The sequence below is a fragment of the Rutilus rutilus genome (assembly GCF_951802725.1).
Source record: "Rutilus rutilus genome assembly, chromosome: 13".
Taxonomy (NCBI): domain Eukaryota; kingdom Metazoa; phylum Chordata; class Actinopteri; order Cypriniformes; family Leuciscidae; genus Rutilus; species Rutilus rutilus.
In genome coordinates this window covers 19,310,217-19,323,661 of record NC_140218.1, presented here as the reverse complement: position 1 = coordinate 19,323,661, position 13,445 = coordinate 19,310,217, and the positions used below count along the sequence as shown (strand labels likewise).

General features: G+C 38.4%; 1 protein-coding gene across 3 annotated transcripts in view; it reads right to left on the bottom strand.

Moving 5' to 3' along the window:
* Positions 1 to 12,519, bottom strand: part of magi3a (membrane associated guanylate kinase, WW and PDZ domain containing 3a) — a 141,035-nt gene extending 128,516 nt beyond the window's left edge. For all 3 annotated transcript variants that reach the window (XM_084428246.1, XM_084428248.1, XM_084428247.1), the window contains exon 1: positions 11,450 to 12,519. In XM_084428246.1, coding sequence (XP_084284372.1) covers positions 11,450 to 11,756 — 307 coding nt within the window. In that variant the 5' untranslated portion in view covers positions 11,757 to 12,519. The remainder of the gene's footprint in view (positions 1 to 11,449) is intronic.
* Between the last annotated feature and the right edge of the window lie 926 nt (positions 12,520 to 13,445).

The window sequence follows — 13,445 nt, the reverse complement described above, 5'->3', positions numbered from 1 at the left end:
CATTCTTCACATTCCCTGGTTATTTTGAATTCTCTATTCACACAAACACGAGCTGTTAGTCAGACAGATATGCTAACATCAACATATTACCTAGAATTCATTTAGAGTGCTTATTTAGGTACATCTAAATAAAATAGTCATTCTTCATTTCAGCTTATTAAAGTACATTGAGTTATAGTTTGTTTGGTCGACGCAGGTTACCACATTATACTCAGTTCAGTGTTCATCTGTATAACCATGTTAAATAATGCATTTCTGTTTTCTGTAACTGGAGCTGACTTGTCATAATCCTAAACCACTGCTGCTGCAATAGCTCATAGTCTACTATTTTTTCTATAGATAATAAAGCAGGCTGGGTGTTAAAAAAAAAACCCAAAAAACTCACTTGTTTTTCCACATCTGCCTCCAAGCCTCAAATTTATATTAATACCACAGTTCCATCCCTGCATCCCAGTTTATTATCTGAGCTTTAATAGCTGAAAAATAGTCTCAGAAGACATGAAACTAGAAAGCTTATGCTGATAAGGGACTTGAAATGTAGGAAAAGCTGGTCCAGTGGTTATTCACACATTTTAAGCATACGAGTCAAGAGACTACTCAGACTTTTTTTTAAAGGACGAGGGCCCAGAGAGGCAACAGCCGAGGAGTACTGATTGAAGAATAGCAAAGAGCTGGACAGAATGACACCCAATCAAATTAAAACTGATTTCAGGGCTCTGTTAGACCTTTTGTTTGAGATGTTGACATTTTGGGCTGTGAAAATGAGGATGCACAAGTCGTGACCGTCCAGATAGTAGCAGTGATTTTTGTGTGTGTGTGTGTGTGTGTGTGTGTGTGTGTGTGTGTGTGTGTGTGTGTGTGTGTGTGTGTGTGAATACTATTTTAATACTATAATTTTACACACATAATATATCAAAACTCGGTATGCAAAAATCAGAACATTGCTGTTGTCTATATTTTAAGTGCTTAGCCAATGGGATAATATTAAACTTTTATTTAAATAGTAATTAACATTTTAATTTTTTCTACTATTTCCATGAAATGAAAGCGCTTCAGCTAAATTACCTGCATAAGATCAATACTAAAAATGTTAATTAATAAAATGAATGTGATATTCAATTAGTATTCCATACACTGAATATCAATGCAGTGCCATCAAGCAAGTGCCATAATAATGATAGTCAATTATGAAGCACCAGCTGGGAACTATATCTTCAATGCTGTCATGATATAATTGTTAAATGTTTCTTAGATGTACAGTATGATGTACAGCCAAAGTGCCGTAGGACAAGATTTTACACCTTTCAGCATAAAAATGGCATCAGCGATTCATAAAACAAGATCAGGTTGTCAAGTAAGGACAACCATGAAAAAATAAAAGAGATCACTGGTCTTTATTCTAATGCCATTTAAACACACAAGACACACACACACACACACACAGTCTTTGATCTCTGAGACATTGTTCACATCAAAGGTTGCATTGCGTATTCTAGGTTTGTATATGTGGCCTGATAATGCAGTCAAGTTAGCCATACAAGTTCTCTGTACCGTCAGCTGAACTGGGCTGGGAAAACCATTTGCATTTATCCTCTTTAAGGCCATATGGATTGCTAGTGGTCTTGGTTGCTCTTCACCTGACCCTTCACCTTGCTTTGGCTAGAATGATGGCATAACAGGACAAGGCTAGCCAGATCAATAAGCTGTTAACAGACCTAACCATCATGGCTAGCCAATGGCCTGCGCAGAGATCTTGACATCCATGAATTCTGATGAGGACATGGTGTACTAATCTTGTGGGTGTAGAGATGAGCTGCTGCAATGAGATAAGTGGAGCGTTTAACTGTACGCTGGGAAGGTTAGAAGAAAAAATACAATCATTCACTGTCATCTAATGCAGGAGATTGTCTCTAGGCCATCCATTTCAGATTTAGATTGAGTTCACGATAACTCACAGTCACAGACAGCCGCCCCATCATGAAGCACTACCGCCATCGTTTAATGCAGGGTGAGATGATATGTATCATTTAATGCTCTCCCAACTGCATAAACAACGGTATAACCCCATGAAGCCAGGATAGTTTCAATCATTGGCCATTTGTTGCAAAGTCCCACCCATTTTACAACTCACCCAACCATTAACCAAAACAGCCGGGCTTCCAGGTGGGCCAGTAAAACATTGATTTAAAGCAAAATGTCCAATAAAAAATTACATGCTATTTCCTATGCAAATTATGCTTTATAGACTTCCAAAGCGAAGCATGGCATCAGGAAGGAAGGAAGGAAGGACAGGAGGAAGTCAGGAGGAAAAAGGAAGCAAGAAAGGAAAACAGGCAGGCAAGAAGGAATTTAAGATAGAAGTAAGGAAGACAGAAAAGACAGGAAGTCAGAAAAAATGTAAAAGAAAAAAGGAAGAAATAGAAGCAGGAAAGTAAGAAATCAAGAAGGAAGTGCGGAAGTCAGGAAAACAAGAAAAATGAAGGCAAGCATGTAAGAAATCAAGAAGGAAGTACAGAAGGTAGTCAGAAAAAAAGAGGCTAAAAGAAAAAGGGGGAAAGGAAGGTAGGCAGTTAGAAAGGCAGGAAGCAAGTCAAAATGGAAGGGAAGTAAGAAAGGAAGTCAGGACAGAAAAAAGGAAGTCAGGAAGTAAGGAAGAAAGAAAAAAAGGATGGAAGGAAAAGAAGAAAAGGCAAGTACGAAGGAAGGACAGGACCAGACCAAACAACCAACCGACATGATTACCATAACGTAAGACATTTTCAGGTAGTCATTCTCGTGCAGTCTTAAAAGAATCGCCACTGAACCAAACAAGTTGTCAATTCAGCTATAACTCTCTCATTATATAATACACTTTCCAAGGTATGCTGGGACAGATCGGGACTCTGGGTAAATGCAATAATCAAAATAATCTCAAAGACTCGCATGCAGCTGCTCCAGTGACATTATACAGAGGAGAGAGGCTTAAAATTCCTCCACATCCTCTAAATGTCCTCCAAGGTCTGATGTTGTTGAGGCCATGGAGGACACAGCAGCGGTCTGAGATTCAGTCATTCAGGCAGTGTGCTGTTAGCATGAATTAGAGTCACATTCAACGAGGAGGAGGGATGTTTACACAGGTGAGAGATGATTTCAGCTGTGAAACTAACACGATCTGTTTAAAATAACCAAAAGACACGGCAAGAAAATAAAGCCGTAAGGACCAGCACCTGTGATAATGCTACATACGACCGGCAGGAAACATCTGTGGAGATCTGAATAATCACAAAGTGAGCAAACAAATAGCTACCGTCTACACAGCCCTCAGCACCACACAAATCCTATCAGTGTAATTACCTTTCATCTCAAAAGGGCACTAGAGAGGAACAATCCATATTCCTGTCCTAATTTCTCATTTTCATGCAAAAGCATGCTCACACACACATTGAGTGCTCAAGAGAAGGGCAAGTTATTTGCAGGCATTAAGACTTCAAAAGGCCATCACTTCTCATTCTCTGGTGGTATGCACTACATGCCAGCACAAGAATAATAAAGACCCCTGGATCATAGAAACAGCCACAATAAGGCAATAAAAAAAATTGCCACAAAAATAGGGGGTTATACCACAGACCACCTCTCTGTCCTTTGAAGAAATAAATTCGGTTCATTATCTTTGTTGCAGAGTTTGCTTTGTCCACTCAGGAGGCCTTATGCCCTTCTGATGTCTTAGGTCTGTTTCCACATGCAAGTAGTGCGGTTGAGTCTCTACTATGAATATAAAGCAATTTTTGTGCAAATACATCACTATTTTCTTTAAAAATGGCCATAAATTATTAAGTAGATATTGGGAGTGAGCTACTGAGGAGGACTATTAAAAACATGTCTAACATAAAAAGTAAGTTACACAAGAATGTGTATTCCCATTTAAATGGTTTTTAAACCACACATTTAGCAAAATATTGTCTTTTTTAAAATAGCATGTCAAAATGCATCATTTTCCCGTTATCACTGTAACGCTGCTTTGAAACAATCTGTATTGTACAAAGCGCTATATAAATTAAGGTGACTTGACTTGAGTGTGTGCCTGGCTTTAAGCGCTAAAAATCACGTTCCCCATCTCTCTAACGTTTTGCAATGCTGTATCTCCTTATCGGCTCCACAGCTGCTTTTCTCCTAATCCAGATCACTTTTATTCATTTAGTAAAGCTCTTTTAGGTTCTTGTCACAACCAAGAGTGACAAGAAATCTTTATCCTCCTCACTTGTTGACGACGGGCACGAACACAATCAGACATTCTGCATTCATTTGTCAGTTAATTATTCATGTCCATTCCTCCTCACAGCATAAGCGTCCTTTCATTTCCTGTTGCCGCATTAGCCGAGAAACTGCAGACGATTGCTGCAAATCAGACTGAAAATATCAAAGCCCACTCGGTTTGACAATAACAGTACTTGGGAGATGAGACGTCAGATCTTTGCATGGAAAAACACCTCCCAGGCTGCTTCAATGGACCTGATCCATCAGCTGCCATGTGGTTTTCAGCTGGAAGACTATGTAATGTTGGCATGGGTCACGCCGACCACATATCTCCAGGGAGAATAAATACCAGGAATGTGGCTTCTCTGATGCGAGCCAATTAAGTCGCATAAACAGGAATGCACGACTGGCTGACATGAAATTGAGGAAATGCCTCTTGGGATTGTGGATGACACTGAATGAAACCGCTTTCTCATCCTGCAGCCAACATCTGTGAAAATAAAACGAAAAAATGACATCGCTAAAAGCCACTTTTGGTGATCTGAGCCCTTCCACTTTCATTTCCATGTCATCGCTTGTCATTAAGACTCCACAGACAGATCAACAGTGGTGGAATGGTGGAATGTTCCGGCACATCACAAGCAGTGACAAGTACCAGTGCAACAACAGCAGCTCCGCATACTCCCACTGACAGGGAGGCTGATAAAGGGTCTGAGCGTGTGAGATGGTTTCTGCAAGGAGAGGTTTGAGACATGCTTTAATATTCCAAGCAGATGCTCATATCTTGGGCTCTGCCGCACCCATCCCCCTCATGCATGGGAAGCTGGGGGTGTGTGAGCAGATTTGGGAATTATTCCAGACGGGAGGTGTACAGATGACCCCCCCAAAGAAAAATACTTTAGTTGTGCTTCTCTTTTAATGGAATGATGAGGGGAGAGCAATTGAACCTGCAAGGCATTACTTAAAATTAAACTACGGAGTGGTCATTTAACAAATTATGTTTCACTTCATGAATGTTGCAATCAATTACTTGTTGGCAGCCTACAGGTTGACTGAAATGTTGCTTTTCCTGTTGAATTCCTCTCAGTGGGTGGTAATATCTCTTACTACTGCAAACAATTACTTCTTAATGAGTTTAATTAGTCTTTTTTGACTTGTTTTCAATGGAAAATCTCTCAAATAAATGAAATACCTATTCATATATAGCAACAATGCATAAGCTATTAAAGGGATATTTCACCCAAAAATTTATTCACCCTCATGACACAATTTTATAATATAAAAATATATATATATATATTATTATTTTAATATTTTTTTTATTTTTTTTAACAGAAGGTGAGAAAACAATGACATTTCATTTTGCCTCTCTTTAGGACTTGTTTTCAAAGATTGTATCTTGAATATAAAATTTCTTTATCCAACGTTTAAATGTATTTTGTCTAATTGCACTGGCATTTTTATATATTTTATACTATATAAATTATATATTATCTTTTTATGTATATAGATTTAAAATCAGTGGGGAAAAATCTGCTGACACAGTAAGATAAAATCCATTGTTTTAAAGATACAGTCTCTGAAAGTCTTAAAACCTTATGCTGCATTTCTTCAATTATCATTTCAATGATTTTTACATATTTTATCTGTAAAATTGGACAAATGTTCAGATTAAGAATGTGACTTTTTGCACTATACAACATGACAGCATAGCACAATTAAACATCTCACATCTCTGCAAATTAACAAAAGTTGTCCTGAAAATGAAACTTCCAAAATTTTACTCAAATTGTGAAGAGACACACTAACGTGAGTGTTGCCAACAGAGAAACGGTTTTATTAATTTCTCTGAGGCAGGTTGAAACATGCAAACACACTTTTAATAACACAAGACCGACTGATAAAAAAGCGGGTTTGAAGGGAGGATAAAACGAGGATGGGAGAGAAAATGCATTCTGCTCTTGTCAAATCTGTGTAACAGCCACTAGAGATGATTACCACTGAAAAAATCTATTACTTATTCTTACACCGAATGAAACTTTAGGGAAAGGACTAAGGGTGTTTACATAAAAAAAATAACAAAATTGCGTGAATGTTGTTTGGTGACTAAGCAACCAGCCCAAGGCCCTCAGAGAGATGAACAGGCTTGAACAGAATGTTAAAGCAGCTGTGGTACAGTTTTATAGATGTATGTCAAGTAAAGTTATATGACCAGAGCTGCTGCTTGTGACAGACCGCTCATGAGCTGCGAACATATTAAAGGAAATCACATTAAAGCTACCTCCCTGTTTCACAAAGCTGATATAACCCCTGTCTACTCCATAAACTACTGTAATCAACTGGCGAAGAACAAAACAGATTTACCTCACACTGCTGAAAAAAGGGGAGACACTACAGCACACATCCTAAAAAAATAACAGTGCTGAAAGTAAAGTTTTAGTTACGATCTAATAAAATGAGACAGTTGTTTCTTTGTCATGACTTGGAAGAATATGCAAGTAAAGACAAGATTAATAAGAAATACTTTGCCATGATAACAAACCAAAAACACGGTATGAGTCTCAAAACAATCACTGCTTCATAATGCCCTAGAGCATCACAACAGGAGGACTAATGTAAGTCAGCCTGTGAGTCAGTAATGATACACTCCCTCACCCTTCCTCCGCTCACACATTAACACAATGTGTGGAAATTGCACCATTGCGGTCAATCAAGGCCACACTCAGACAATGGCTTTGAGCACAATTTCACAGATGTATGACACACAAAAAAGAAAATCCTTCATCTGGTCCGGATGTATGAAGGCAGTGCAAAATTATGGTTATGAAATGTTCTGCTCAGAGATGATTTACACCCTGAAATGTGTTCAATGTTTACTTGTTTATCTATTTGGCAAATTGGCATCTATTAAAGTAAAATACTATTGGTCCAAAAGTCAAAGGCCACTAATAGAAATTTTCTTTGCAAAGTAAGACTTTCCTTTTTCTTTTTTCCAACAAATTTTTCACAAAATATTACAAACCAGCTTATTTGGTTAGTGATAAATGTCTAAACCAGGGGTCACCTAATAGCAGACAGTTATCGGTTCCGTACAAGCCGAGAAGACATAATGACATAGTGCATTATGCATTGCACCATTTTAGCTCCAAACACATATCAATTTACATTTTGTTTGAGATACCTCTGCTTTGGCCCCAGTATCGTGTTCCCTTGATGACAATTTTGACTATTTAGGACTTTTTACTTTTACAAAGTACTACTGCTGTCCACATGGAAATGTAACTACTCCAAAAAAGTATTGCCTGGACCTCCGCTGGGATGGAAATATGGAGGCTGGACCTCTTAGAGCTTTAATTGAATACCTCTAATCTATGCAAAAGTGCAGAATATTAAAGATTTATTATTCACATTATGTCATAACATTTTAAATTCTTCAAAATTCTAAAAATTTTTAGGTTTAAATCATTTTTTTTGTGTGGTCTCATGCATGTGTGAGTGCGGGTTGGCAGAAAAGGTGTGGGGGTGAAAAAAAACAGGAAAAAACGGAGGAGGACATGACAGGTTAGACTGAATATGTGGGAGGCCAAGAAGCTTGACGCCTTGGAACAGATAAGACTGGAAAAGATGAGCATGAGCCACAAGTCCACTGGTCAGGAAAGGATACAGCGGATAGAGAGAAGGCTCTGTAAAACTCACCGACACATGGCAAACTATGCTGGCTAACTTTAGACCCTTCACAAATGATTTTGTCTGTTTGAGAAAGGAAAAATATTCACATTTTCCTTCCTTATGCTGCTTCCTTGCATTGTTTTCTTACTGTCTTGAGCAACACTTGCCCATAACTTTAGTTATGCTCCACCATTTGTGGCCTAGGAGCCTTGTTGAGCCCAGCCAAAGGATGAAGGCCCTTGAGCTTCATATCAGCTGTGTCGAGAATTTAAGGCTAAATGGTCTCCTGGTACCATCTGATCTTCTTGAGCTGGCCTCTTCTATGGACTCCTCATCAATGATTGAGATGGTATGAATTAAACATAAACTGAGGGACAGAGAGAAAACACTCAGCCACACACACATGCACTTGGCCACTGAGCGGCAGGAACATAAGAAACTCAGATGCTCTTTCTTTAGAAGTCGATATAAAATTAGGCATACACCAACGTTAAAATGTTATATTAGCCAATATAAAAAAGTACAATTCTAAACAAATAATAAAACTACCAACTAAAATGAATGCTCCAAGACAAGTGAATTTAAACATCACAACAGTATAATGTACAGTATGAAAAATGGGTTAACTTTGAGAACTGCTAAATATTACATCTAACAGTGTTTTTGTATTATTAGTGTTTTTTAAATATTCGTTTCAAATTAGCAATTAGATGCCAAATGAGGATGCACATTTAAATAGCTAATATCAAATATCCAATCCCGATTAATTAAAATGTAAAACTGTTACTTAAAATCATTGACGATATAATGACCAATCATGCAAGTGTGTATATAGTTCAAATAAAGTTTAGACAAATTTAATTTACCATCATATATGGTAATTGCGCATCAAATATGGTAAACCCAGAAAGTTACACATTTGAGCATATTTAAGGTAATTGGGTTATATTTACAACTAAATGCAAGTAGTCGGACAGAGAGCAAGCATGTGTGTCCAATTTAATTCTGTATTTTCAGCTGAACATAGCCTAATCATAAATATGTCTATGGTGTCACCACTGCCCTGTGCAAGGTTTTAACTAAGGTTATTGTTGTTAATGATAAAAAAAATATATATATGTTTAAACTTACCATATTAACTCTATTATTTGTTTAAAGTATCATGAGAGTATCTTATTGTGAGATCAGTATCATGTATCAAACCAAATCATTGTTACACCCCTAGTGTTTCATATTTTTCATCCCAGCTTTATATGCATAGACAACTATAAGCAAGCAGTTCACAATTGTTTTTTCCATTAAAAAAAATGTAAACACAGAGATGCTGTCTGCTTGAGCACCCTGACATACTGTAGCAAAACCGAACATTTCTAATAGAATACATGCTTTCAGGTGTCCAGTCCTCTTGCTGAGTCACAAGCCAGACAGCACACCACAGATTTAAGATAGTAATTGAATCAATTACACTTGGACTCAGTTCAAAGCTGCAGGCTTTGGCAGCTTTAACAAACTCACACTATGTTAAAATAATCAGTAAGAGACATCTGATGCTAACCCGTTCACTAATATCAATTTACACTGATTAGGAAGCGCAAGGAGAACTACATTTTCATATTAGGTAATCCACTCTACTTCATTTGCAAGCCCAAATTAAACTGACGTAGAGAGTGCCCACAGCAACATAAAGCTCTATGATTAAAATCATCTCCAAAAGAGCATTATTTGGCATAAAGGAGTCAAATGGTAATCCTTCAGGCAAGCTAACACGCTAAATGAGGTGGACAGTGGCTGAAGGGGGGAAGCTGGGAAGTCAGACGACATCTGTGCTGCAGGCAAAGAGGATTACACACCAAGTTCAAAGCTCTAAATGTTTAAGGAGTTTACACAATTTCTAGCTGAATGGCTGAGATACCTATAGCATCTGGATCAGCTTTTGGTGACGTGAAGTCGCACAGACATACTGAAGAGTCATGCACTCTTAAAACAATAAAAAAAGTAGGCCTACTCGTTCACTCTCAACTTCTTATATGATTGGCAAATAAAGTTGGCATAAAGTTGCAATCGTCTTTTCTTCACTATTGTGACGTTACGTATATCCAAGCGAAACAGCTTCTCGAACAAGAACAAATGTGGGGCGGGTCTTGAGTTTGTCCTTTATGTTGGGACTTGATGGGGAATTGTTTGGATCGTTGTTTGCTATTGCTGAAATGTGAGTGACAGGTTGTAAACATTAGCAAACACCATCAGAGAATGAGGGCACATGAATTTAAAAATGATATGCATGGATAAATCATACGTAAATACAGTAATTTTTTTTTTTTTTTTAAGGATAGACTTTAAAATCTGACAAGGTTTTAAATGAGATGGTAAACGAAATGCTTTTTGGTGGTAAGTAGACAGATAAGATTCTGAGTTAGGATGTTTCTGTAATATGATCCACAAACGGGTCATGTTACACAGTTCAAAGCTAGATTATGTTATCTGGTACCCATGGTGATTCTGTTAGAAAAATTTCTGTATTTTATGGCCTCTGATCCCAACCTGTCCTGAAAGCTATAAGGTCTTGGCTGCCTTTTGTAGATCCTCATTATTTCTCTCCAACAAACAGAAGATTAACAGTCCAACACCTGTAAACACTTGTAACCTGGCTTTAGCAGCTTAAATAAACCTTGGGAGTCTATAGGCTATGGAAAGTAAAAGTATCTACCAGCAGCACGATTAATGAAATCATTGTGGTTGCCCACAAACAGAAAGCATCTAGTGGTATCAAAACTTCCTCATGATGGATAGTCTCAATTTCCTCCTGTTGTGGTAACAGTGATAAATGGCTTATGTTAAAATCCACTTTTTCCTTGAGAGTCCCATTTAATCAAAATGCCAACTAAGTAATTATAAGCAAATGCTAGTAATATAATACGAGGTTGATATTGGCTGTCTCAAAACCTAGAGAGCTGCCTAAATAACAGTAATTATTATTACCTGAAATGTCCTTAGCCCTGAGTTATCATGTTCCATATTTCACACTGTAGACTTGTAAGCCATTGTTCTTATTTTCATATTTATCAGGTCAATAACATTGATTGGACAATAATAACCGCTTATCAATTTCGCCATTCAAATCCTCTCAGGTTGTATTTTGTCTTCTAGTCAAGCCACAGCGCTTTGCTTCACATTAATAAACTGGGAAATAAAAGCGTTAAATGTTATAAAAACCATCAGTTAAGAAAACAATTGAGTTTCAGCCGTAAAGCAGCCATACAGAAGAAGACAGGTGACTTCAGAAACATTGAAACTAACTAGGCTACACACAGCGCGTGAAAGTTTCTGAGACTGGCCAAAGTCCATGAATAACATAGGCTACGTAACATTCGAGCACAAGCAGTCCTCTTTCAAAATTACAAATACGAAACGTTACTTAACACGGTCTTCAAAACTAGCTTTTACCAGGGCTTTAAAAATGAACCATAGTGCTAATTGCAGAGTGACAAACCGTTGTCTCTAGGCTGGTACTGTAGCTATGTTTTAGAAATTGGGTTAACAAACTAACCTGGCTTTACAGTCTTCAGACGGAGGGGTTCGCGAAAGTGGCGGATGACGGCGAGGGTGTCTCGGTTTGTCAGTCCGCTGACAGGCGTGCCGTTCACCTCCAGAAGCACATCTCCGGGACCAGGTAGTCTGCCGACATGGCACACTAACGCGTCCGACAACACCTGTCCGAGGTACGGGAACTCTCCGTCCTCGGCTCCCCCGAGTATCTCCAGCATGGCGCTGAGCTCCCCGGCGTTACCCCACGAAACGGCGCATTCCTGCACTTTACCGGACCAATGTTTCTTCTTTTTCAGCGTCTTGGACATGATTAATCCCTTTCGTAAACGAGTCTCTTAAAAACAGGTTATTTCCTTATGCAAAAGCGTTTAAAGCGCAGTAAAGCACAGCGGCTTCATTCCCATGTCTTGGTGAAAAAGGTTTCAAAACTTCAGAGTCGGCATCGCTCGGTTCTTAAAGCATATTCCCTGTATGGTTCAGTCAAAATTCACGTAAATTCATCTGGATTGAGACACGAGCTCAAACGAAGGTAAACGGGCTCTTCATTGCCTTAAAATCTATGCTAGACCTCACAGCTCACCAAGAAGTGTCGCCAAATATCGTCTTCACGATCCAAACAAGCGCTTTCTAAGAGAAAAAGACACGGAAATAGCAATAAACTACCACCCGAGGCAGGACAGCCTTTAACCAGGCACATAAAAAAGAATACAGCCTCGCTTGGTAATACCGGCTGAAGAATGAAACGCCGTAGAAAAACACTCACATCCGTGTGTAATCCCTCGCGATCTAGGGCGACTGTTGTTAACTTGGGTTTCGCGCACCTGTTCCAATGACATCAGCTACCGGCGCGTTCACGGGAAACGACGAACAACAATTGTACCTGGATCGGGAATCACGACTAACTAGGTGCACTGTCCCACGACATTTGATTCACGTAGAAACGCCCTCTTGTGTGGGTTGTTGTTGTCTGTGTAGAGCTCTCATCGCACGTCGTTGATTTTTGTAGGCGCAGCTTTTTAACTTTGTAGATTTTCACCTTGTTACTTGCGCCAAACAAGAGCAGCGACTATCAGTGGTGCAGAGTGGACGAGAGCGGGACAGCCAATGAGAGCGAGAGGGCGGGCTTTCCCATACTATTTCACAATAGGAAACTTCAAAAGCCTGTCTGCCTGCCATGCTTCTAGGGCTGAAAGGGGTTGACTCTGTTGAGAACAAAAATACTTGCTGCCCTTCATCACAGTCTTGAAAATGCCTGATGAAATATATTTTGAAGATAGTAAGTGGTAAAATGAAAATCAAGGGATTTTCTTGGTAAAACTTTATAACATTTAAATAATAATATCAATTTATTTGCATAGCACCTTTCATGAAAAAAAATGCAGCTCAAAATGCTTTACAATAAAAACAATAAAAGTACTTCAAATGAAAAATATTACCAGAACATAAAGATGAAACCCACTTTATGATAAGAATAAGATCATAAGAAGTTACAATTAATATGCATACTATGCATAACAAAAGAATATTAACATACTACATTATACAATGCTTTGAAATTGATTTAAAAGTTAGAAATGTCTTGAAATAGAACTTGAATTAGGTTTTAAATAGGCCTATCTACCAATTTAAATCTACTCCACATACCCCTGGGTTTTCCTTTAGATGCCCTTCAGGTGTTCACTAAACCCTGTTTGAAAACCATGAATGTAAAATGTATTGTTCTGTTATTATGGGTTCGTGTTGAACAGCTGCACATAAACATGATTTTTGTATGATGTTGTTTTACAATATCAACATGCCATTTCTTTCTTGCATTATTACTAGTTTTACAAAGATAATACAGTTAAATACAGCTCGATCATGCAGGTTTGCACTGCACAACATCAGGAAGATCAGGCCTTTCCTAACTGAGCATGCAACACAACTTCTCGTCCAGGCCCTGGTCATTTCTAGGCTTGATTACTGCAATGCTCTTCTAGCTGGACTTCCATCATGTG